This window comes from Rhinolophus sinicus, chromosome 1, assembly GCF_057876585.1.
Source record: "Rhinolophus sinicus isolate RSI-liver-muscle chromosome 1, RSI-T2T, whole genome shotgun sequence".
Taxonomy (NCBI): domain Eukaryota; kingdom Metazoa; phylum Chordata; class Mammalia; order Chiroptera; family Rhinolophidae; genus Rhinolophus; species Rhinolophus sinicus.
This window is the reverse complement of record NC_142501.1, coordinates 19,848,485-19,874,360: the sequence shown is the minus strand read 5'-3', so window position 1 is coordinate 19,874,360 and position 25,876 is coordinate 19,848,485. Positions and strand designations below refer to the sequence as shown.

The following is a 25,876-nucleotide window of genomic DNA, read 5'->3' as shown; positions in this document are numbered from 1 at the left end:
TTTGTAAAATGGGTTTAATAGTATCTTCCTAGTCAAATAATTATAAAGCTTTCGTTTAATAGTGTAGAAAAGAGTCTGGACAAATTCACAGTGAACAGTGAATAGCAGTTACTTTGGAGAGGAGGGTTCGTGGAAGGGTAAGTGAACAGTGACAAGAGACAAACTTTTTACACTATACATTTTTAGTGTGATTTGAATTTTGTACAATGATTATGTAATTTTTTTCTAGAACTTAAAATACCAAAATCTGAATTTTGATGTTACTCCACCAACTTGAGGGTTAGGCTCATGTTGTTCCTTCTGTTTGGGATGAGTATCTGAATCTTCCCCCATCTTTCAGGGCCCAGCTGAACTGTCATCTGCTCCCGCCAGAAGATGTCTTCCTCATTTGAACTGTCATAGTGTTTGGTTTACATCATTCTTTGGCACTTATAATGATATGCATATACAACGTACCTCCCCTAGGAGGTTTGTGGTCCTCAAAGACTGTTATGGTCACTAGAGACCCCATATTTCTTTTAAAGACAGACAGATTTTTGTTTGGTGGATGGATGGATGGATGGATGGATGGATGGATGGATGGATGAATGGATGGAAAAAATAAAAGAGAAGGGAAAGAGGAAGAAATTACCAAAAGAATTTCTTTATGAGACAACGAATATGTTTAAATACTCTCTTTGACAAGTGAAAATATAAAACCTTTTTCTCTTGAGGAGGCTTGTTCTAGATATATTGTATCTTCACTACCTAGAGATCTTTAACGGATAATTGTCCTACCCATCACAGCTCTGTTAAAGGGACATATTTTGAATTCTGTGACTATAGCCCCTTTCAGCCAGGGGGCATTTGACCCAAGGTCAGTCAAACCATAGGTTGGTGAGTGGCCTTGGAGATGGCCTGAGGTTCTGCCCAAACAGGGACTTACAGTGCCATCCAGAGTCTTATTCTCAAGGATGTGGATTGGGAAATGTGGATAGAGATAGGGAGTTAGCAGTAGGAACTGACACAGAAAGCTGCAAAGAGGGCAGGAAGGAGCCAGGGAGAGGGGAATTGAGACCAACCATCAGGTAGAAGTAGGGGCCAGGAGGAATTATGAGAAGGCTGAAATAATGACAACTCAGAACACAGAAATAAGCAAGAGCAAATAACTAATGGAAAAGATATAGGATAAAGGGTGCAAAAGCCAACTAGTGGCCACCTGGGAGAAAATGCAAGGCTTTTCCCCAAAGAGAAGCACAGAGAGTATATCCAAGCCATGTCATTAGTGGAGTATCAGCATGAAAACCCAGCAGGTCTCTTGTGGCTGAGGTCTCTCGAGCTGCTGGCTTCCATATCCTGTCTCTGAATAGAGCCAGTCTGTAATTCCCACGAGGTACCTGCCTCCCTCGGTGGGCTTTGCAGAAAGCCCTCACCACTTGTGCCACTTTTAGTGCACAACAAACAGAGGAAGCTAATCATTAACAGAGTTTGGTTATTGGACCAAGCTCTCCAATCAAGAATGTGTATTTGGTTTTTCTGGATCATATCAGTATCGGTAACTATGATCAGGAAGTATAATAAGCAATCCAGTGCTTGAGCTTTGCCCTGGTTACAAATGTGTTCATTTCTGGTTTAAGAACCAGCGATTCCCAAACTTTTTCCAATCATGGCGTACATGGAAAATGATACGATTTGTGCAATGTATGGATGCACGTGGAGGAAGGAACCTGCTCTTAGCCTGGGATAATACCTCCCTACCCCCAGCCACTGCAAGGGCTGAAGGGATTATTACCTCTTGCAAACCTATAGTCCATTCCTGTCAGACCCATTGGGAAGCTCTGCTTTGGGCTACTAGTCTGCTCTGAAAGGAGTCAATGCTTCTGTATAGAGAGTTGTACTCTGGAAGAATTAAAATACAGAACTCCCTTACCCATTTCATTGTTTCACCCATTTGAGGTATACTTTGACTGAAGTAATGTTTTCTTCTCCCACAATTTTCCCTCTGAGACTATATATAGAAGTAAAATTCCGGTATAATGACATTTGTCTACTAGGCAGCGGTTGTCATCTCCTCCACCCCTCACTCAGTTCCACCATTACAAAAGGGATTGATTGCATTCCTTCCTTGCAAGTTCGAATGCCTCATTCTGGGCATAATAAGTAGGTTTTGTTTTATCCCTGACAACCTCAACTGATTGCTTGGTGGTGGCTGCCTGGAGGGTGGAGTTGAGAAGCTTCTGAGGTTGCAAGTAGGTGGGTTGGAGATTTGACATTCCTTGTTATTCAGAGGGCACTCAGTAAGAATCTGATAGATGTTTTGTAATAACCTATAGGCACAAGGGAACATTTTAGGCTCACTCCAGGCAACGCAAGCCCAGAATAATTCATCCTCTGGATTGCTTTGTTTCAGTTGACAACTTATTGCTTAAATCTTATATTGTTCCCAGGAAAAGAATGAGAAAAAGAATGATTTACCCCGGATGTTTCTTTGTAGATAGGGCTATGCCTTTTTGCAGAAATCTGGAATGGCCAGTTATAATAATAGCATACACAAATTGAGGACCTACTATGTGCTGGGCACTGTCCTAAGCATTGTACAGTATCATCTCAGTTCATCTTTATACCAACCTTTGAAGAAGGTACTAGTGCTGTTATTATCCTCATGTGATAGATGAGGAAACCGAGGCAGTAGCTAAAAAGTGGCAAAACCAAGAGTTCAACTGGCCAGTCTTAGCTCTTACACTCTACTGCTAGGATCAGAGATCCTGTTGGCTTCTGCTTCAGAAATCTGAACTTGAAGATAAAGGACTGTTATGCTTGACCTGAGCCCCATTTATACTGCTTTGTGAGGGTGATGATTTCTAAAAGCGTGCCAGTTCTAACAGAGCCCAGTTTAATGGTCTCAGGATCATCCTTTATGATTGACAACTTACAACATTTAACAAAGCAAACCTTCTTTTTGAGAAATTGCTAGATGTGGGGTGTTGAGAACAGATGTAAGTGGTATACAAGACCTCAGAAGGGGCAAGTTGATGCTTGCTGTGTTGCCTTTTGCTTTGTGTGTTCACCAGAGAAACAGTAAGGCTCCATTTGGAGCCCATCTGTAGCGGCTAGCGTGGGCCTTCGTGTGGGATTAGAAATCTTCCCAGAACTCCACTGCCTTCGTTCATGTTCTCATGCCTATGATGGCAGGGATGCCTGGGGAGCCTTGTGGTATGTGGTGAGCCTTGGGCTCTGGGCTGAACCGCAGTGTGGCTTTTTCCTCAATGCTCATTTTTGTTCAGAAGGATTCAAGGAACGAAACAATTATGGCTTAAGTTAGCTTCTCTCCCTAGGGAAAACAGAGTCATTAGGGAACGATGTGTGGAGACTTGTAAGCAAACAGATTATTTCCCACTGTTCTTCATTTCTGGGGTTGTTTCCCTCCTTCCTCTGTTTTTTCTCTCTCTCAGTGTTATCCAAAATTATCTCCAGTAAACAAACAAATCTATATTCTCGTAGCTCTCCGACCAAAGTAACAACATTGTGGTTATTTTAATGCAAATTCAAAGATTCTTTATATGATCCTGTCAATAATCTATGAATGAAGTATGTCTCATTTTTTGATAATAAATTTTATAATAATTGGCCTTTTATTCTGGATATTTGCACTAATTATCTTTTATAACGTATGTCCCACAAAAATGGTGATTGTATATTCAGAAAAAGAAAAGGTTTACACATGCTAAATGCCTACTAAGTGTGTAGGTGCAGTCACTCATGACACCTCATCAATTTCTCATAACCCACCAGGAAGAAATTACTATCCCCCTTTCATAGATGAGTATATTGAGGCTCAGAGAAGTTATCCGATTTGCCCAAGTTTACCCAGCAGCTGGTAAGTGGTAGAGCCTGGATTTTAAACCAGACCTGGTCTGCCCACCTCCAGAATCATTCCAGAGAGTGTTCACCATGTCATGTGCGTTCTGTAGGATATATTGATTAAGATTCCATTACTCAGCAGACAGTGCATTCTCACTGGCACTAGCACTGAGTATACAAAAATGAGTAAGATGGGATCCTGGTATATTGAGGGAGAGTTGGTCATTGTGATCCAGGATATGAAAGCCAATGTACAATGGGACAGTGAGGGTCCATGCACCAACTTCCTGAGGCAAAAAGGAAAAGCAGAAAAGGTTTCGGCCAAGATGAGATACTGGGACCAAGTCTTAAATTTGCCAGGCAAAGGAGTGGGGTTGGGGAAGGTGTGGGTAAGATTCTGAACTGAGAATAATGTGGGCAAAGCTCATATACACTCTATGTGCTGGTTGCACTGAAAAAGAAGGATGTCCAGTGCAGTCAGCTCACAGAGTGTGTGTGAGTTTCCTAGGGGGGCTGTAAAATAAATACCACAAACCGGGTGTCTTAAAACAACAGAAATGTATTCTTTCACAGTTTTGGAGGCTAGGGGTCCAAAATCAAGGTGTCAACAGGGTTGGTTCCTTTGGAGGGCTCTGAGGAGGAATTTATTCCATGCCTCTCTCCTAGCTTCTGGTGACAGCCAGTGACCCTTAGCGTTCCTCGGCTTGTAGATCACTTTAGTCTCTGCCTCTGTCTTCACCTACATTCTCCCTGTGTGTCTGTTTTCACATGGTTGTCTTCTTAACTAGTCATATTGGATTAAGGGCCCACTCTATTCCAGTATGAATTCATTTTATCGAGTTAACTTGCAATTACCTTATTTCCAGATAGAGTCACTTTCTGAGGTTGGCACTTAGGACATCAACGTATCTTTTGGGAGGTAGGAAACACAATTCAACCCATAACGGTGCATGTTGAAGGCTGAGATCTGCGTATCACAGGACATTTGTGCCACAACAGCGAACCATGGCTTCAACCTGTAGGCCACAGAAAGCCAACTGAAGTTATAAGCTGGGGAGTGACATCATCAATTGTATTTGGAAAGTAACTGGCAACAGTATGGGCAGAGGTGAAAGTGGCAACTAATATGTAACGGGTAGCCGCTTAGAAGGCTGTTCTAGTGTTTAGTGAACATATTATGCAGAATTGGGCTCAGAAAAGATGTAAGTTACATGAATAAAAACTTTATACTGAGATATGTTTTGCTTGATGTAGTCACAGTATTGGTGGTTTTTTCTGGATGATATTGTAAGAGTTTTGTCAGCTTTATTTAGGTTTAATTTACATGCAATAAAATCCAAAATTTTTAAGTGTCCAGTTTGACAAGTCAAATGTGTATAGTCATGTAGCCATCATCATCGTGATGATATAAAACATTTTTATCCTCTAGAAAGTTTCCTCACGCATCTGCAGTCAGTCACTCGGCAACCTCTAACCTGCTTCCCACCACTATAGTTTCACCTGTTCTAGAATCTCAAACAAATAGAATCATTCAGTATTTAGCATTTTGCGCCCGGCTTCTTTCACTAAGACTAATCTTATCGAGACTCATTTATGTTGTTGTGTATGTCAGTAGTCTGTTCCTTTTAGGAACAAATAGTATTCCATTGCCTGGATATACCATTTTTTCACCCATTTTCTAATTTTTAAAATTTGTTTACCCATTTACTAATCAACGAATATGTAGAGCCGTCCAGTTCTTAGCCATTATAAATAAACTTGAAAATCATTGTTTATTACAAATTTTTGCATATTTACACAAAAATCTTTGTATCTGTTTTTTTTTTACGGAAATAACTAGGAGTGGCAATGCTGGATCACAGAATAAGTGTATGTCTAACAGTATAAGAAGTTGTTTTCCAAAGTGACTTTCCATTTTGCATTTCCGACAGCATGATGTACGAGTTCCAGGTGTTCTACAGCCTCACAAATACTTGGAATTATCAATCTTTATTATTTCAGTCATTGTAATGGGTGTATATTGTTATCTCGTAGTTTCAATTTGCATTTCCCTCATGACTAGTGATGTTGAACATCTTTTCATGAACTTATTTGTAATCTGTACATCTTTGGTGAAGTATTTGTTCAAGTCATTTGTCCGTTTGTTATTGGGTTTGTCTTATTTTTAAGTTGAAAAAATTCTGTATGAATTCTGGATAGAAGTCCTTTATCATACACATCTTTGCAAATAGTTTTTTTCCCAGTTTGAGGCTTGCATTTTTATTTTCTTAATGGTGTCTTTTGAAAAGCAAGAGTTTTTACTTTTGACATATTCCAGTTAAGATTTGTTTTCTTTTTTTCTGTCTGTGCTTTTTGTGTTTTATTTAAGAAATCTTTGCCAACCTCAAGGTCCCTAAGATTTCCTTCTTTGTTTTCCTCTGGAAAGCTTAAGAGTTTTAGCTCAAATATTTAGATTTGTGAGTTATTTCAAGTTGATTTTTGTATGTGGTGTAAGGTAAAAGTCAGATCCATTTCTTGGCATATATGGATATCGAGTTGTTCCAGTAATAGGAAAGATTATCCTTTTCCTCCTTGAATTTTCTTGGCATTTTTTTGGTTAAAATTTTGTTCTGTTTGATCCATATTAGTATTTTTATGGCAGTAAAACACTGTCTTGATAACATTATAGTGAGCCTTGAAATCTTATTCTTTTTAAAAATCACTTTGGCTATTTTATGTCCTTTGCATTTCCATATAAATTTTAGAATCAACTTGTTACTTTCTACCCAAAAAAATCTGACATTTTGATTGTGATTAAATTGAGTCAATAAATCAATTTGTGAACATTGAAAACTTAATATCAAATATTTCTACCCCTAAATGTCATTTAGCTTTTTATTTATTTAAGTGTTCTATTAATTTCTCTAAGCATGTTATATCATTTTCAATGTACCAGTGTTGCATATTTTTAGAAAATTTCCCAGAATCATATTATCTAGTACCCCAATTACATGTATATTAGACCACTCAATATTGTCCTACAGGTTACTTATGCTTTGTTCACGTTTTTTAGTCTTTTTAGTCTTTGTTTTCTCCATGCTTCTTTTGTATTATTTCTATTGATTTGCCTTCAGGTTCACTGATCTTTTCGTCTGAAAAATCTAATCTTCTGTTAATCCTATCCAGTGTATTTTTCTCTTCATATCTTGCGCTTTTCATCTCAGATCTCAATCAATTGGGTCTTTTTATATCTTTTATTACTCTCCCTATTGTGCTCATGTTTTTCATCTACCTTCTTGACATATAAAGTATATTTATAATGGTCACTTTATCATCCGTACTCTATTATTTCTGTCAGTTTTAGACTGTCAGTCAGAGATTGATTGAATTTTCTCCAGGTTATGGGTTTTATTTTCCTGCCTGGTAATTTTTTATTAAATGATGGAAAATGTCGAGTGTGGGTTTTTGTTGTCTTTCAATCTTAACTTTGTTCAGGCATGCAGTTTAACTTACTTGGAGCCCAATTTGATTGGTTTGAGAGTTATTTTAGCTTGTTAGTGTAGGTCCAGAGACCCACTCCTAATTTATGATAGTTATGAGGCCTCCTACAATACGCTATGTGTAACAACATCTCTCCACTCTGATGGGTGGGATTGTGAACTACTTCCAGCCCTCCACTGGGGATTGTTTGTTACCAACAAGCAGCCTGTGTAGTTTCACCCCATACATGTCAAGAGTACAGGGCACCTCATTGTTGCTCTGGAATTTTCTTTCAGTCTAGCTCCCTTGTCTCTGGTACTCTGCCCACAAATTCTTACCAACCAACCCTCCCTACTCCAGTCTCTGTCTCCTCAGCTCAGTAAGACCACAAGGCTCTGTTTTGGTTCTTCCTGCTTGAATTGTAGTCGGAAATGCCTCTGAATCATGAGTTGGTACAATCCTAGGGCCCACCTCATTTATTTCTTTTCTCTCAGGGATCACGGTCCTCCACTGTCTCTTGTCCAGCATTGATAACTGTTTTTTTCTTATATTGTAACAGTTGATCTCATGAGTAGAAGTGAAAGTCCTCAGGTTGCTACAGTTTGATGGGTTTTTATAAAAGGGAAGCACACCCTCAGACAGGGCCTCAGACAATTATGATTCCTTGGGGAAACTGGCCATTTCTTCAGCTTCACCAGGTCAGAAACATTGTTGGAATACCCAAAGCTAAACTGACTTGAGGATACCTCTTCTAAGCTTTGCAAATACCAGTGCATAATCCAGAATGTGAAAATACAGGTATATGATAGTGAATACTTTATAATGGTCATCTAGAGTACCTTATTCATGTGTCAGAATGTTTGGGAAACCAAATTAATCATCAATATTTGAGCAGGGAAATTAGTTCAGCTAGAAAAATCCCTAGTACATCAAAAAATGCAATTAATGATTGTTAAGTGAATGGAAGAGGGGAGCAAAAACTATTTTTTTTTCTGTTTGATTAGTCATCCTTATCCCATTATATAGAACATCCTTGGAGACTGGTTCATGTCAGGATACCTTTCTAATATTCTACATCATATCAAACTCTGCCAAATTTGTATTCTTAGAGACTTGTTTTTCCTAAGTTACATATTGGCTATCCCCTATCTGGACACACTGACTTTCTCCAGGAAATATTCAATGCCAATAATTAAGTTTTAGCTTCTTAAAATGTGCAATCACATTCCTGTCCTTCTGGAATCCTGAGGTTACCCTCATGTTGGCATTTTAGGGTAATCTATATGCTTTCTAGTCACTCACTTACATTCACTTACATCACTTCTGGCAATGGCCTATCTCAAATGTTTTAAATTAGCAAACCTACAAAAATATTCTATTTGGTTCTCACTAATTTTAGAAATATACAAATAAACTATTATCACCTTGAAATTGAGATAGTTCACATGAAGATATATTTTATATTTTCTCTTGAAAATTTTATAGATCTGGCCACAATACAGTCAATGGAAACTGAAGAACACCTGCCGCTTTACATGGTCCACACGTTCCCCAATTTGTTCTGATCCCCATCATTCTCTATTGTGTGGCTTCCTCTTCTAGATTTTGTACTGATCGGGCGCCTTACCATTTGCGTTTGTGACTCCTAGCTAAGCTGATTGCTTTTGTGAAGATTTTATAAGTGAAGCTCTCAAGAGGTGACCTCATTCCTCTATTTCAAGTTCTTGGAAGGTACATGATTGTAATTCTTCTGTTCCTCCTCGAAAGGAACATTCTCAGAAAGTTATAAGGGCCTGAAAAAATGAAACCTATTCGTAGTATTGATTTTACTTCTTATAAAAGGAAATTAGTATAGGTAGAAAAGTGGCTGAATGTGTGTATGAAGTAAGCCATTCTTCTTTCCTAGGAAGTGAGAGAATCACCGTGACCAGGTTTCTGAAAATGCTTTGAGTCATCACACAGCAGATCATGAAATAAAAACCGTCCTTTCTCCTTCACATGTACTTCCCATTTTATTGCTGACCACAGCTCAATTCTTGGTTTTACACATACAAATGGAGCATAATCTTTTGACAAGGAAAAAAATTAAACTATAGGATCTCTAAGCTCCTTGTTTTTTAAAAAATATTGGGAAAAAATGCCTTTAAAGTTATTTTCTGGTATTAGACCTAATTCCCCTCTGGACTATCAGTGTAGACATTTTCAAAATGAAGATTCAAATCAAGCCTTTCCATACCAATTGTGTTATCAGAGGGCAAAAATTGACAGCATTGTATCCCTAGCAGCTTTGGGAATAAGTGTGGGCTTTTCTAGGCCTTCCAGAAAAAGAGGATAGTTCTGAGGATAAAGATAAATACCAGGCTCTTACAATGAGCCCATAACTTCAGGGCATAGTACTTTTGTATCTATAAGTAGTTTCAGTAAGGTGCTACTATGGTTGGAAGAGTAGGATTTCTTTGTCTTTATTTTTGGCTCTTCTCATTTCATTAGAATTTAAAACTCCCAGGTTAAATTGTGAACTAGTAGCTAAGATTCAGGCAGATACCCCCCACCCCCGGCTTCTACCCTAAATTCTAGTGTGCCCCTAGTCATTGTGACAAAACAATCTTGTTGAATTGTGTCCCAAAAAATATATATGTTGAAGTTCTAACCCTCCCCCATACCTCTTACTGTGACCTTATTTGGAAATAGGGTCTTTGAAGATGTAATCAAGTAAAGCTGAGGCCATACTAGATTACCGGTATGACTGATAGAAGAAGAGAAACCAGAGACACAGACACAGGGTAAAATGCAACGTGAAGACAGTGGCAGACATTGGAGCAGTGCCCCCACAAGCCAAGGGATGTCAAGGTTTGCCAGCGACCACCAGAGCTAGGAGAGAAGCATGGAACAGACTCTCCCTCAGGGTTCCAGTAGGAACCAACCCCAGCAACACCTTGATTTCAGACTTTCCACCCTCAGAACATGTCACAACTTATTGCTGGGGAAATTAAGCATGTCCTCTGTGGCCCCACTGGGAGAGAACTCTTAGAAGCTTGTACCTGGTTTCCCCCAGACCTTGCCCCTTGTGCCTTTTTTCTTTGCTGATTTTGCTTTATATCCTTTCATTGTAATAAATCTCAGCCATGAGTGCCACTATATGCTGAGTCCTGTGAGTCCTCCTAGGGACTCCTCAAGCCGGGAGGTGGTCTTGGGGGAACCCCTGACACAACACGACTCACAGGAAGGACTCTGATGGACAATGGCTGCTCAGTGTTGGCACTTTTATTAACCTTCAAAGACATCTCATCCATTTCTTTTAATTTCCCTCTTCTAGAATTAAGCATTTGATTATTTTAGGTGCTCATATATAACAACTATAAGTACTCTGAATTTTTCAGATTTTAGGAAGGCACTGTGGTGTATATACCATTTATTATGTGATGCCCCAGGAGGTCTGGGAAGGAAAGAAAAGAGGACAGGCCTGAATCAACTGACAAGGGAGGGAGGTCTTGGTGACCGAGCTCAGCATGGGGACTTGAGAGACTTCTGACAGGAATGGGGCAAGAAGAGAATATCAAGACCAGACATGGGTTATAAGAGGGCACGGTGTATTGGCCTAGAAGAGGTAAAGGGAGAGTGATGGGGCTGGGAGATGTTCACTGATATGGCTGCTTTCAATGTATGGATATTCTCAGAGGGGTAAATGGAGACTCTAAGTAGCCTCATGTCAGCCCAGGTCAGAGCTTGCCACAAGATGAGTTTATGGCAAACTTAAGGTAAAGCAACCTAGAATTTTTAGAGCATTTTGAATCCCTCTTTTGCTTAACAGGAAGTAGAGAATTAGAAAAGTTAGTTGATTTGCCAACAGTAGCACAGCTTGTATCTGACTGAGCTGGATTTCAAACCTAGGAATGAATGTCTGGGTCACATGCCAGAGAGCTCTTAACTATATTCTGTCCTTCTAGTTACTTATTTTGAAAATGTATGTTCTATGTCTGAATACCACTAATAAGGAAATAGTATGAGAGCAAGGCAGAAAAGGAAAGAAGAAAGTAATTCTCTCTCTTTGGAATGGTCATTTGCCTATTTACCTTTCCTCATGAAACTGATTCCAAATAGATGACATATTTTTGCCTCCATAAGTCTAAGTATTAAGGGGTAGAGACACTAATTGAGTCTCCTAGCATGTCCCTGTGGTATCTATAGTTACAATTGTCCTCAAAGTTTGAGTGTGTGTATATGTGCATCCCCTCATTTGGCCTGTGACTTCCAAGGCAGTGATACTATATTTGATTTTTTTTTCATCTTTCTCTGTCATTGTATAGTGCTCAGTAATTCATTTGAGTAGATTTTTTTTAGTAGAATTGAGTAGAAAGTTACTTTGGCTGGATGAAGATAACCCCCAGATTTCCCTGGGTGGGGAGGCCAACACTTGTTGGAAAAGGTTCTTTACAGAAATTATACACATTTACCTTCAATGTGACGGTAAAGAGATGGTTTGGAGAAAAAGAGAAGCAACAGGACTCCTTCATCTAATAAAATAGCTTCTTTCAATGAAATACTAAAATACATTTTATATAGATATTTGCTGTGAGGAGGATTTGGGGGACAAGTAATCAAATACATGTGAACTGCTCACTTACATGTTTGCCTTTTTGCTCCAACCTGCCCCTCACTTTTAAAAATAAGTACTCTATCAATTAGAAACTTGTTAGTAACCTAGTTTTCTGTATTCTTATATCCCAAGAGTTTTGTCTTTCTAATAAGTCAATTCTGCCTCAACTTGCAAATCAGCTTAATTTAATTCTAAATGAAGTCTTGATTTTTTCTTTATGCTTGGTACAAACTTAGTAATTCTGAGAAAACAGTCCTAGTTACATTAAGTTTAGCTAGAAATTCTGATATTCATGGATGCTTACACAAACAACTGTCCTTCTTTGCAGTGGCTTCATTATTTAGTGACATGGTTAACAACATTGCTTTGTTTGAAAATGTCTTTGTCTTTCTCTGCTTATTCCAGCGACAGTTTTCCTGGAGTTTTGGAAAAGGCGGCGAGCAGTGATTGCTTATGACTGGGATTTGATAGACTGGGAAGAAGAGGAGGTTTGTATCATTTACCTCAGAATTTTTAAAAAAGCAAATCACCAAAAAAATACACAGTCTCCTTGAGTTATCACTCTCTGCTCTATACAGAAGTCAGGTTTATTCATAAAGCATTTTCAGTACCGGTCTTTGCAGAAAACTCCAAGCAGTATAAAACCTACTAGCAGAATTAAAAAAAAAACACACAAAAAACATTTTGATTGCTTAGTGGAATAAAAGTCCATGGCTAAGTAAAACATTTCACTTTTAGATAAAGGCTTCCAAAGAATTGGTAACAAGACTTGTTTAGTTTTCTTAGCTATTTTCCATTTCTTTACTTCAGCAGAAAGAGGGTAATAGTTTTACAACTCTAGGCACGTGGAGGCAAACCTCCTAAGAGAACTACTCCAAGGAAAAGTTCCTGTGAGTTCCAGGACCCTGGACAGTGCCCAGTGTGCACATGCTCAGACTGGAAAATGCTGAGGAAAAACTGCTCCTCAATCAACCTCCTTGGTGGATGTTTGTTAAATGCAGGTCCAGTTCCGGATTAAACTGTGAAGGAGAGATACACATCTCCCAGCCCCATCACTCTCCCTTTACCCCTTCTAAGCCAATACACGGTGCTCTCTTCTAACCCGTGTCTGGTCTTGATATTCTCTTCTTGCCGCATTCCTATCAGAAGTCTCTCAAGTCCCCATGCTGAGCTCGGTCACCAAGTAGGGACCCTCCCTCCCTTGTCAGTTGATCCAGGCCTGTCCTGTTTCCTTCCTCTCATCCATTATCTCTTAAACTCTCCTGAGTCCCATTTCCTCCGAGCTCTGATGTGCCAATAAATCAGATAAATTAGTCCTCTATGATGGGATAATGGGTATTTATGGGTGTGTTTCTTCCAAGAGACATGCATATATATTTTTATATATGAAAAGAAATCTTGTAGAAACATAAGTGAGAATTTTAACCCTGTGGTAGGTATGGCAGAAGAGATCATTTGAGAGGTATTTTTGTTGGTTTTTCTTCAAGTCTTGCCTTGTGAATGGCTGACTTTTCTCCTCAGGTCCATGAACACATTTGGGCAGCTTTAGATCTAGAAGGATGCTGGGCTTTTCAGCATTCCTTGTTCTTTTGATAAGGCCTCTCATGCTTTCGTAAGCATTCTCCAGAAAACGATTTCTGGATTTGAAGGCACTGCCCAATGGACTCTGGAGTTTCCCGGCAGTAGCCAGTCTGCATTTTGGACTTCCTCCTGGGTAAAGCTCTTCAGTTTCTTACTACGTATGTTCATGGAAGCGACTTTCAAATGAGATGAAAAATGTTCTTTCCTGGGAATTTGAGTCACCACCAAGCAACTATGTCACCTTAGACAAACTACCTCACTTTTGTACTTTTCACATTTCTAAAGAAAAGAGCTGTTTCTACAGTTTCCTCTTTGTAGAGGAAATTTTCTGAATTTCATCTTTGTAGAAACAGCTCTTTTGGCACTTGTGGTGGGCCTAAGACACGTGTACCCTTAGGATAAACATCCCTTATAAGTCTGGAGCCTTCTGCCTTCCCAGCCCTGTTAAAAAGCTTGCAGCACTGAACCGTTCTTTTACTCAGCATATATTTCTATAGGAACCTACCTCAGTAGCCATGTGCTATTCCATTTCTCAGAGTGGGATTCATTGTAGAAATGCCTTATACCGTGTTTCCCCGAAAATAAGACCTAACCAGAAAATAAGCCCTAGCATGATTTTTCAGGATGACGTTCCCTGAACATAAGCCCTAATGCATCTTTTGGAGCAAAAATTAACATAAGACCCAGTCTTATTTTCAGGGAAACATGGTAGTTCTAGCCTGTGTCTCTCAGCTTGCTGTGCAGAAAAGCCCAGACTTGTTCATGCCTCCTTCAGGGATAACCCAGGGTGTTAGTTTGCTAGAGCTGCCGTAACAAAGGACCACTGACTGAGTGGCTCAAACAACCGAAATCTATTGTCTCTCAGTTCTGGACACTGGGACTCTGAGGTTAAGGTGTTGGCAGGGTTGGTTTTTTCTGAGGACTTTGCGAGAAGGATCTGTCATTCCAGGCCCCTCTCGTGGGTGTATAGATGGCCATCTATTCCCTGAGCCCTCCCATTGTCTTTTCTCCGTGAGTATCTCTGTCTAAATTTCTTCTTCTTATAAGGACATTAGTCATACTAGATTAGGTGCCACCCTAATTACCTCATCGTAACTTATTACCTCTGCAAAAACCCTGTCTCCAAATACATCACATTCTGAGGTACTGGAGGTTAGCACTTCAAGATATGAATTTGCGTAGGGGACACAATTCAGCCTATCACACCTAGGAAGACAGGCCTGACTCCGTAATTGGCCTCAGTTTTTGGATGGCTAACTCAATGACTCTTGATGACACTTACAGCCTGATAAATTCTTTGTTTCCCAAAGAAGCAGCAAAGTCTAGGTCTGTTCTATTTATATTTTCAAGTGTAACTGCCTAAAATAAATAAAAGGAGACAAAAGCTGTTTATAACTGTATCATCTCCCTCTGACCTTCCCCATTACCTGCCACTGAGTGAAGGTCAGCATTGGGTTTATCCTGAAGGAGGAGCCAGGCTGCCTTTCCTCCTGCATGGGCTGTGCCCATTTTTTCCAAATGGTGCCCATTCTTCATAACCTCTCCTCTCTTGGCTTCCTCTTCGCTTTCTGTCAGTGCCTTCATCCGAGTCGTGAGTGTTTATGCCTGGATTAACTCAGTCTCCATTTTGCCAGAGTTTCCGCTCATTTTCTCTCCTCTTCTAAGACACTTAAATAGAACATGCACTTAATTAACTGGAACTATTTCAACATACCCTCTTGCTGATTACCTTTTCCTAATCCCATAATTGCTTTTTAGTCAGAAGCTTTTCACATTGGATGGGGTTTAACTAATTGAAATAAAATCTCAGTTTGATTTAGAATTAGAGGAGCTTTGCTGTTAGCTGTGTTTGAAAGGTATTTACTTTGTTTTCAATACCGATTAAGAATATTTTTGAAATCTATGGTTAAAGGTGAATGACTCCTATAGGGACTTATAAAAAAATAGATCCACCATGTTTTTAGCTGCCTAAATCGAAAAATTCAATAAAATTTGTACTACTAAGAATTATATTGCCATTAGATATACTCACAAAATGAATTCTGAACATTTCGCTGTTCTGGAGCATTCTTTGTCCTAGTATTCATGTCATTTCCTGGTAATAAGAGTAAAAGCTTATTAATTGTTCCAAACCACTAGAGAAAGAACAGGTGGTCCCTATTCTCATTCTCAGTTACCTCAGCATAATTTAATAAGATAACAGACATTTAACTATTAGTTTAAATCACATTGCCTCGATGATAGTAAGATGAGATCATCATTCTTTATATATTTTCAAGTGGCCAGTTTCCAAACATTCATACCTGGGTCTCAAGCCCGCCTCCTTCATTGACTGATTAGTGTGAGAACTGGTGACTCAGTTTTCCTGTTAGGTAAAATGATTTTTTTTTATTGTGTGTGCAACTCTTCAGAGCATAAAAATATGTCTGCTTGTTTTTTAAGGAAGAAATACGTCCCCAGTTTGAAGCCAAGTATTCCAAGAAAGAGCGGATGAATCCCATTTCCGGAAAGCCAGAACCATATCAAGCATTTGCAGATAAATGCAGCCGACTGATCGTTTCTGCATCTGGAATATTTTTTATGGTTTGAAAGTTTTTTTACAAAACTATTTTTTTCAGAAAGTACAAATTTGTAGCATGATAACAACAGTAATCATGTCAGGCATTTGCATAGTTCTACCCAACATTTTTGCACGTTCTTTTATTTAAATCTCTCAACAACTCTGTGACGTGTCAGGGAGGATCTCATCTCCACATTACAGATGAAGCAACTGAGACTCCAGAAGGTTAAGGGGCTTGTCCAGGTTAGCTCCTGAATAGGGAGGAAATGTCCAAGAGTTCAGACCCTCTAGTCCAATGTTCTTTGCACTCGCCTCTTCCTGCCATGCCGAAGGGTAACTAAAAAGATGAGGTAGGACCTCCAGCAGTGTTTTCAAACTTTTTTACCAGGCCCATGTAAGAAATACATTTTCTGTTATGACCCAGTATATGCTATGCAAATAGAAGTATAAAACTAAACAGAGTCACTGAAACAGTGTTTGCCTTTCCAATATGCAACGAACTCTACTTTTTTTTCTGTTTTATTGTAGTCTTTTTTTAATGTCAGCTCTAACCCCCTAAAATTGATTTTCAGATTTACTAATGGTTTTATCAGTTTGAAAAATACTAACTTGAAGCTGAGTGGTTAGCATTTTCTAAAAGGAAGTCGTTTTGGTGATCAGCTTTGACCCTCTTAACCATTAAACAAAACATGCAGATTCCTCAGAAATGTCATTTTAAAACACTAAGAGGTGGCTAGGATTCTCTTCTCCTCTTTTTCGATAGCAAGTGTGTAACTATATGTCCTAGGTCATTAGAGTGGAAGGGACAAGACTACAGTAAATCCAGACAACCTATCCCGTTTAGCTAGAAATGAATTCAGGAGATGAAAGGGTAGGCAGCATTCCCAAGAGTCCTTCAGCTCAAATCAAGATTCATACCGATGCCCTTCTGCAGATCCTGTTTTGCGTCATGCTTTGCCTTCTATAAGTGTGTTCATGTTTGTTGTCTTGGTTTTTGTTTCTCACAACAAGACCTATACACATAAGCTTTCTCTCTTCTACCTAGAGCATAGGAGGCCGAAGCCATGGACAGGACAAGCTACTTCCCCAAGGTCACATGCTACCGTGTTTCCCTGAAAATAAGACCTACCCCGAAAATAAGCCCCCATTAAGATCATCAGCCAAACGGATGCCTTTAGTACATTATGACAATGTTCCAGAAGAAGGTGACACGACTGTGTTTGATAAATGTAGATTGTTGTACATGAAAAAATAAGACATCCCCTGAAAATACGCCCTAATGCGTCTTTTGGAGCAAAAATTAATATAAGACCTGGTCTTATTTTTGGGGAAATATGGTATAAAATCTGATCTTATTTTGGGGGAAATACAGTAGGTAGCAGCTGAACCAGGACTCAGACCTGACTTATTCCTGAGTCCAGCAAGCTGTCCATTCCACCATATTGCCACCTTGTCTGAAATTCAGCATAGATTTTACCTATCTCCCTATTAGCAGCTCTAGGATTAAGACATGGGCAGTGTTTTGTATTATTATTATTATTATTATTATTATTATTATTATTATTATTATCATCATCATCATCATCATCTTGGCCAGTTCCAGCTAGAGTTCATTCTCAGGTTTTTAGAGCATGTCACTCACAGTAAGCCAAAAATAGATTTGTGTAAAACAGGAATGCTTCTATGAAAACAGAAATCTGTAAGCCAGTGGAGGCCATCCTGAGGCTTAGCTTTAAGATCCAGTGTTTGATAACTAAGTAGGCTAAGGTCTCTACTCTGACATATAAAGTGAGTCACCTAATAAAAGTCACAAAACTTTTTGGAGCCTCAAATTCCCATTATTTTATAGAGATAGAAGACATGCTGTATTCTTCTCCAATACCATGAAGTTCTTCAGAGAAAGATGCCTCAGTTCAGTCTGTGTTTATATCTGATTAATAAGAGATTATGCACCTATCACATAGTTGGCTTATTCAGCAACAAATAACTGAATACCCATAATTGTATTAAGATGCTACAGAGACCAGGGTGAGCAAAACGGATACCACCCTTGCCCTGATGGGGCTTACTTTCTAAGTAGGGGCAACTGTCAATACTCAAACTGACACATTGTTTGAAATTATAAGGATACTGAAAGAAGAGTACAGATACTATATAACAAAATAAAAATCTGGGGAGTCATGAAAAGCTTCAATTATGAAGTGGTTCTTGAGCTCAGATGTGAAGGATGAGTAGGTATTAACTAGGCTGCCTGTGTGTACAAAGTCTGACAATTAAGTTTGTGACCTTGTTGCAATGATGTTGCTAACCTTTTCTGATATCAAAGGGATTATTCATTATGAATTTGTACCAACTGGACAAACAGTTAACCAAGTTTACTATTTGGAAGTGCTGAAAAAGCTGCATGAAAAAGTTAGTCGAAAACGACCTGAACTTTTTACCAACAATTCATGGCTCTTGCATCCCAACAATGCACCAGCTCACAGGGCACTGTCTGTGAGGGAGTTTTTAGCCAGTAAACAAATAACTGTATTGGAATACCCTCCCTACTCACCTCATCTGGCCCCCAATGACTTCTTCCTTTACCCAAAGATAAAGGAAATATTGAAAGGAAGACATTTTGATGACATTCAGGACATCAAAGGGTAATACGATGACAGCTCTGATTGCCATTCCAGAAAAAGAGTTCCAAAATTGCTTTGAAGGGTTGACTACATGCTGGCATCAGTGCATAGCTTCCCAAGGGGAGTACTTCGAAGGTGACCATAGTGACATTCAGCAGTGAGGTGTGTAGCACTTTTTCTAGGATGAGTTCGCAAACTTAATTGTCAGACCTCATATACTTGGCAGGGGAATTGGGTGGGTCAGCATTTTAGGTAAAGGAAATGGTCTTGAAGATTAAGGGTGCTTAGCCCATTTGAAACAATGAGAGAAGGTCTGGAGTCCCCCAGGGGAGGGTAAAATGGCACTCGGTGGGACTGGAGAGAGTCTAGCGGGCCACTAGAAGGGCTTTGCTCTTATCCTAAGAGTAAAAGGAAACCAATAACTAGTTCTAAACAGAAGAGTGACATCACAGGATTTCCACAATAAATATTTGTTCATCTGTTCAATCTAATATTCTGCATAATAAAATGTTACCCCATAGCTTACATGGTTTATGAACTTTTAAGCACTATGGTTTTTCTGTTTGAATAACACGAGAATAAATACAAACAGACACAAGAAAGCATTAACCACAGTGAAAAGTATGCATTGTGCTGTGGTTTTTTGAGTTAGTACCACCCTTGCTTTATTTTCTTTTGTCATCAGAGGATTTTCCCAAGTGGTGGGGACCCCTCTTCCTGCCACATTCCACCACAGTGTTCACTGGGACTTCTTTGTCTTCCTGCCAGATCTGTGTGGTGATCGCCGCCGTGTTTGGGATCGTCATTTATCGGGTGGTGACCGTCAGCACTTTTGCTGCCTTCAAGTGGGCGTTAATCAGGAATAACTCTCAGGTCGCAACCACGGGGACTGCCGTGTGCATCAACTTCTGTATCATCATGCTGCTGAATGTGGTGAGTGAGCTGCTGGTAACGAGCCAGACGGGTGAAGTACATGGGCTGCGGCGGTCGTTTTCTTCTGTTGCTGAAGGGACCTGGCCTCAGAGAGTCCAGGAACCCTGGTGGCCCAGCAGCAAAGTGCCTGGCATGACATGCTTTCGGGTCTGGGTCATTAGAAGGCTTGAGTTAAATCTGGGCTCCAGGATTTTCTACCATGTTAGGTTGGGCAAGGTCCTCATGCTCTGTGAATCGTAGTTCCCTTATTTATCCAGTAAGATAATACTGTGTACCACTTGAGGACATTCAGAGAATGTATTTTAAAGGCGCCGCTCAGAATCTGTGACATAGTTCAACAGTATTGGTTCCCATTTCCTTTGATTCTGAATGACGGGAAGGCATCAGTATCCAAAGCCTTCCTTGAAATAACTCTGCAAGGGACATACCAGGGTGGGGTGTGCTGCTTGTCTTGGTTTCACGTGTTTTTCAGATGTATTATTTCAGTCCAGATGTCGCCCCTGAACCTCAAACTCATATGTTGAACTGCCTACTCAACCCTCCTCACTTAACACATTCAAACCCAGCAGACCCCCCATCTTCTTTCCAGAATCAGCTCCTCCCTCAGCCTCCCCCTTGTAGCTGCTCAGGCTGAAAACCTTGGCCTTATCCTTGACTCCTCTGTTTCTCTCACCATCGAAATGTTTCCGGAGTTTGATCACTTTTCACACACATCCGAGTCCCACTTCAGTTATTGCAGTACCCTCCTAACTGGGCTCCCTGCTTCCACATTTGCTCCCCCCAGTCTAGGCTCATCAGAACAGCCAGAGCAAGCTGCTTACATAGAAGTCAACTCATGTCACTCTGTTCACATATCCAGTGGCTTTCCTCTCGCTCAGAATAAAAGTCCATGTCTTTACATGGCCTCCGAAGCGCTCCCCCATCTGGCACCAGTGACATCTCTGACCCTGTGTGCTCACCACTCACCCGGATTCTCCTGCTCCTCACTGGCTTCCCTTGGCTCCTTGGATGTCCAGGCACGCTCTCGCCCTAGGACTTTTTACTTGTTCTTCTCTCTGCCTGGAATATTCTTCCCCAATGAGTCTGCACAGCTTGCTCCCTCACCTTCTTCAGGTTTTTGTTCACATGTTACTTTCTAATGGCTTCCCTGGTCACTCAATTTCAAATTGCAACCTATTCCTGCCATCTGACAATGTCTTATCTCCTTGCCTGCTTTGTTTTTCTCTATGGCATTTATCACCATCTCATATGCTATTTTTAAAAAGTTATTTTGTTCATGATCTGTCTTCTCCATTGGAATGTAGGCCCATGAGGGCAGAAACTTTTGTCTGGTTTTTTTTTTAACTGTTGTTATTTCCCAGTATCAGGGCCTGGCACATCATAGGCTTTTAGTAAATTGTTATTATTTGCAGAACAAAAGATAATGGCTGACACTGTTAGACCTGAGGTCAACCTATATATAAAAATACAGACATTAGAAGATTGCAGTAGGGAATAAATAAGATAATGTACGTGAAGTGCCAGGCACCATGTTAAGCCTGGAGATACTCAATTAATTATACTTCCCCTCACCCTCATTTATACCTCATCATAAATCTGGGCCATAACGCCGAAACACTCTCATCATTAGTAAAGAGCTTTCCAAAGTCCGAGTAATTTAATACTATTATCAAAACAGTCTCATCCACTCAGATTGTTATTTCCAGCTCTTTGAACAATCCCGAATCCTGTAACCAGTAAACTCTAAGGGATTCCTAAGAGCATTCAACCTACCCAATAATAGAGAAGTTGATTTAAGGGTCTTAGGTGAACTAGTAGTCATTGAGTTAATGACATGTGGGTAATTTGTTCTTACTATTATGATTAAAATACACAGGAATTTATTAGTTTAGAAAAAAAGTTTCAAAATCCAGACGTTATAAAAATGGAAGAAGAGCAGTTGTTGATCATTTTGACGTGATGGCTGTATAATTGCTTGGTCAAGTAGAGATTGAAATTGGCACTCCCCCCTCCACCACTCAGCTAGTCTGAAGGTGGATTATGAAGGGGGTGATTCACGGTGACATTAACCAAGCAGCCAGAGCAGTGAAAGATTCTACGTCCATGTAGGATGCAAGGAATGAAAGGTTATCGTATGTTTTTTAACATCTCTTTTCTCTGATGTGTGATTAAAATTTAATTTATACATCATACATAAATTTCTGTGTACGTGCAGTGAGCCTATAAGTATATGTTTGCTCATACATTTTGAGCAGGTGCCAGTGTTGTCAGAGTAACAACTTCATTTAACTGGATAGCACTTATCCAGCAATCTCTACTTCACGAGATGCAGCTAAGAAAAGAGGAAGTAAATTAAAAATGAAGAAGGGAGCATAGGAAGTGGGAAACATATACAGTTACAGACATTACAAAGCACCTACTATGTGCCGGGAGCTAGACTGGGAGGCATTTTGTATGTTTTGTCTAACAAAGGGTTTTAGGGTCACCAAAATGGATGATGCAGAGTCCACACAATAAAGCTAACAGTTACTTTTATGAATACCCTTAAGGTGTATTTTCATTTATTTTAAATACAATGTGAATACCTTTAGTATTCTGATTTGTGAGCCAACATCAAACTAGAACAAAAGGTTACTACTAAGACAAGAATACTGACAAGGACAGGAAATGGCAAGCCATGGCAAGGAAAAGGAAAAAGAAAATGTATATACATGTAGGAATTCTCAAAGCAGTGTCATCAGCACCTTTTTGTGCAGGAACCAATTGCTTTATCCTCCTTGGCTATCTCTGATAACATCCCCCTCCCAGCACTCACATTTGCAGTCCTGTCTTATGCCCTGAAGCTTTGCAGGTTCCATTACGAAGGACACCAAGTGTGTAATATAGTTTGGAAAGATTTTCATTAGAATATCTAAAAAAAAAAAAAAAAAAAAAGTAAGTGCTCAAAAAGCAAATATCACATAAAGGACAGATGACAAACTAATGACTATAACATAGCTTTGACCAGTTTAGAACTGAACTCTCTACTAACTTCTGAAATTACTCAATTTAAGATATTTCATGGTCCAATAACACAGTTTTTTATAGCTATATAAATTGTTTTCAGCTACTTAAAATCTTGGTCATACTGGTCTTGCAATAATGATCATTTATACATTAATCATTACTACACTTTCATTAATTGAACATAAAAACCTTGAGAGCTAGATTGGTTTTTAATTTATGTTCACTAAAGCCTCTAATTTTTAAATAATATCAATTGTTTCTGATCACATACCTGTTTCTTACTTTTTGCTAGAATTGTCCAATGCTGGCTGAAGAAGCAGACCTATAAGGAATGCCTACTTTTAGATTTAAGGATGTGTATTTTCTCTTACTCAGTGTGTACTTTAAAAATAAAATTCATATTGTCTTGCAAAAGTATTGTTGATCCTAACAAAATATTATGCCTCTTAATGACTGGTTTAGAAGCACTCACTGGTTTTCATTTTATTTCTTTTCTTAAAAAATAAATACTACAAAAAATAAATATTTCAAAGATGGAATGAATAGAATGGATTTTCTCGTTACTTGTCATACTGTTTTAATTCCATGCTGCTTCACTAGCAACCAAAGAACATATCAATATGATGGTTGCAAGCTAAAGATGTCAACAGAGGATATATTATATCCCAGAAGGAGACTAAAAGTGATTACCATCTTTTCATTCACCCACACTAATATGAGTCAGATATTTCATTATATTGTAAACAGTGAAAACCACAATGTCTTGTTCCAAAAAGAAGTAAACCACAAAATATGGCTTCCAGCAGACATGCTCAGATGCATTGATCCGGAGAACAAAATCAAACTAGAAGTATTTTAATTAGAAGCTTCTTTTGGAAAAGTACTTAAGATCAGAAAGCTTTCTGTCAGTTACAGATTTTAACATTCACAATTTGTACTATGCAGTTTGGAAACAGATTTCCCACTGCTCTCATCAGAACAAACCATTTATGGTTTCTGTCTCACCTGCCTAATGAGAAATCAAACCCCAGAAACCACTCATCTAAAAATCTGTTGCCAACCATCAGTTTCCCTATTTATGTGCCCTTTCCTATTGTATCCCACTCAAAGCCTCACTGTCCATCTCTGTATATCTTCAGTGTATATATAAAGGGTTCACAGGTACTATACACTTTGTCCCCATACACTTATTTTTCAAAAGGTTAATATTAACTGGGTAACCCAACGCTGTATTTTTGAGAAAGGTTGTTTCATCAGTCAAATCTAATTTTCCTTGATAATTAACTTTAATGATACAATATGTTTATAATAGTAAAATATATTTTACTATTGATTAAAACATCTGTCTTAATTTGTTATTTACCACCATTTTATTTTTAAGGTAAAATTTATGATTAATCTATTCCACAGGATTTCTTATTGAAAATTATACCAATGTCTGTTAACATTGGACTCCAACAGTCTAAGGTTTTATCCACAAAATTTGATACTATGGCCATATTAATTATATCTTACCATAGCAAGCCATAGTCATTGCTGAAAGTTTAGTGTCATAAAGTCTGAGTATTTTGCCTGTTCCTGTAACTAGCAACTTGGAAAAGATAATTCAAAAGTGAAGAAGGACCTTAAGATCGATGAGTCCAATACCCATTCTCAACTACATATAAAAGGAAAAAGGATGGTCTGAAGAAGAGGTGAGGTAGCGTGCCCAAGCCCTACAGTTAACTGGCTGGTAAAGTTATAATTCCAGCCAGGAAAATTGTAACCAATGCATTTTCACCACTTTACTCGAAATGTGATCAGCATTTGCATATTATTCAAATCCATTTGACCAGTTTTCCTTTTAATTTTCATTTATCACCTTTCATTTTTGATAAGGCACTTGTTCTTTTTCTCAGTTTATACCCTCTCTGGGGAACTCTCCTAGAGCTGGGTTGGCCCTGAACTGTACACTCTGCACTTCTATACACACAAGCACACACATACACACATGCACAAACACACACAAACACACACCTTTTCCTTCCCTCCTAGGACCCTCCATTTAGCAGATGATGGGTTAGTTTAAGAATGCATCCCGGGCACTACTGGAAAAGCAGAGTATCATAAACTTGGGAGTTCCCAGTAATGTGAGATCACGTCAGTATTTATGACTGCTATAAGCCAGAAAATCCAGCAGTCCCTAAACAGGAAGGCTTACAGAATCCTACCACCACAAGCAGTCTTGGAGAGTTTCCATTGAGGCTGTGGAGCCCAGGAATGTTGTGACTTGTCCAGCATCACTCAGCAAGCTGGTAATTCGTGGCTGCTAGCCCTGTTGTCACAGAATTACTCACTCCAAAATGAGAAGTGAGATTTTAAACATAGTAAAATGGAGCCTTGTACCACGGCACCTTTCTTGCCCTGAAAGGACACAATTGTTCACATTATTTTCATTATTGGAGCAATGGGTGGATAAGGAAATCATTTTCACTCATGGTTACCTATTTCACTTATAATTACAGATTTTAGAACATCTACAATTCATTTGTTAAATGTATGAAATTTATTTTACAGCTCTACGAAAAAGTTGCACTTCTTCTGACGAATTTAGGTAAGTCAAACCCTTTTTATTTCACGGTACAGTATTGTAGTCTGGAAAGTACCTTTTCAAAGATTCATTTCTGAAACACTGCTGCAAAGAAATATTCCCTTTATTTTGAGTTACATGCAGCAATTTGTTCTTTGCCTTCAACAGGCCAGTTTAAATATGTACAATAATTGGGGGACCTTTTTTACTTAAAGCTTTGAAACCTGTGACAAACATCAATTGTAATGTAATCTAAAGTACGTTTTCTCTTATATAAAAGGAAAATGCACAAAAAATAAAGCATCACAGAAGTACATGTGTATAAAGTGCCCAGAATCATTTAGAAAAGTATTCATTTGCCACTGCCCGCAATTTTCATGTATTCAAAAATGTATCAAGTTTTCATGGTGTATAAAACCATAGCAAAGTTAGTGGCTTGGAAGACTGTATCTACCAGGAATGTAGGCAGGCTAACCATCACCGACATTGGTTGAAATAACATTCGTCTGGACGAGTCATCCCTAAGAACTTTTCTCTGACTAGAATAATCTGGTAGCCAGCTATACACCATACATTTTCCAGCTTTTCAAGATATAGAAAGTGTCACAGTTTTATTGTTGCGATATTAGTCATTTCATTCTATGCAAGTTGAGGAAATTACACGCTCCCACGTAACCTGTTTTAGTGCATTCCAATATGTAGCTTAT

General features: G+C 39.0%; 1 protein-coding gene across 4 annotated transcripts in view; it reads left to right on the top strand.

Moving 5' to 3' along the window:
- ANO4 (anoctamin 4) overlaps positions 1-25,876 on the top strand; it is a 359,351-nt gene that overhangs the window by 294,947 nt on the left and 38,528 nt on the right. For all 4 annotated transcript variants that reach the window (XM_019732194.3, XM_019732195.3, XM_074326212.2 and 1 more), the window contains 4 exons: positions 12,302-12,384; positions 15,920-16,060; positions 19,430-19,594; positions 25,157-25,193. In XM_019732194.3, the coding sequence (XP_019587753.2) occupies positions 12,302-12,384; positions 15,920-16,060; positions 19,430-19,594; positions 25,157-25,193 (426 nt within the window). The remainder of the gene's footprint in view (positions 1-12,301; positions 12,385-15,919; positions 16,061-19,429; positions 19,595-25,156; positions 25,194-25,876) is intronic.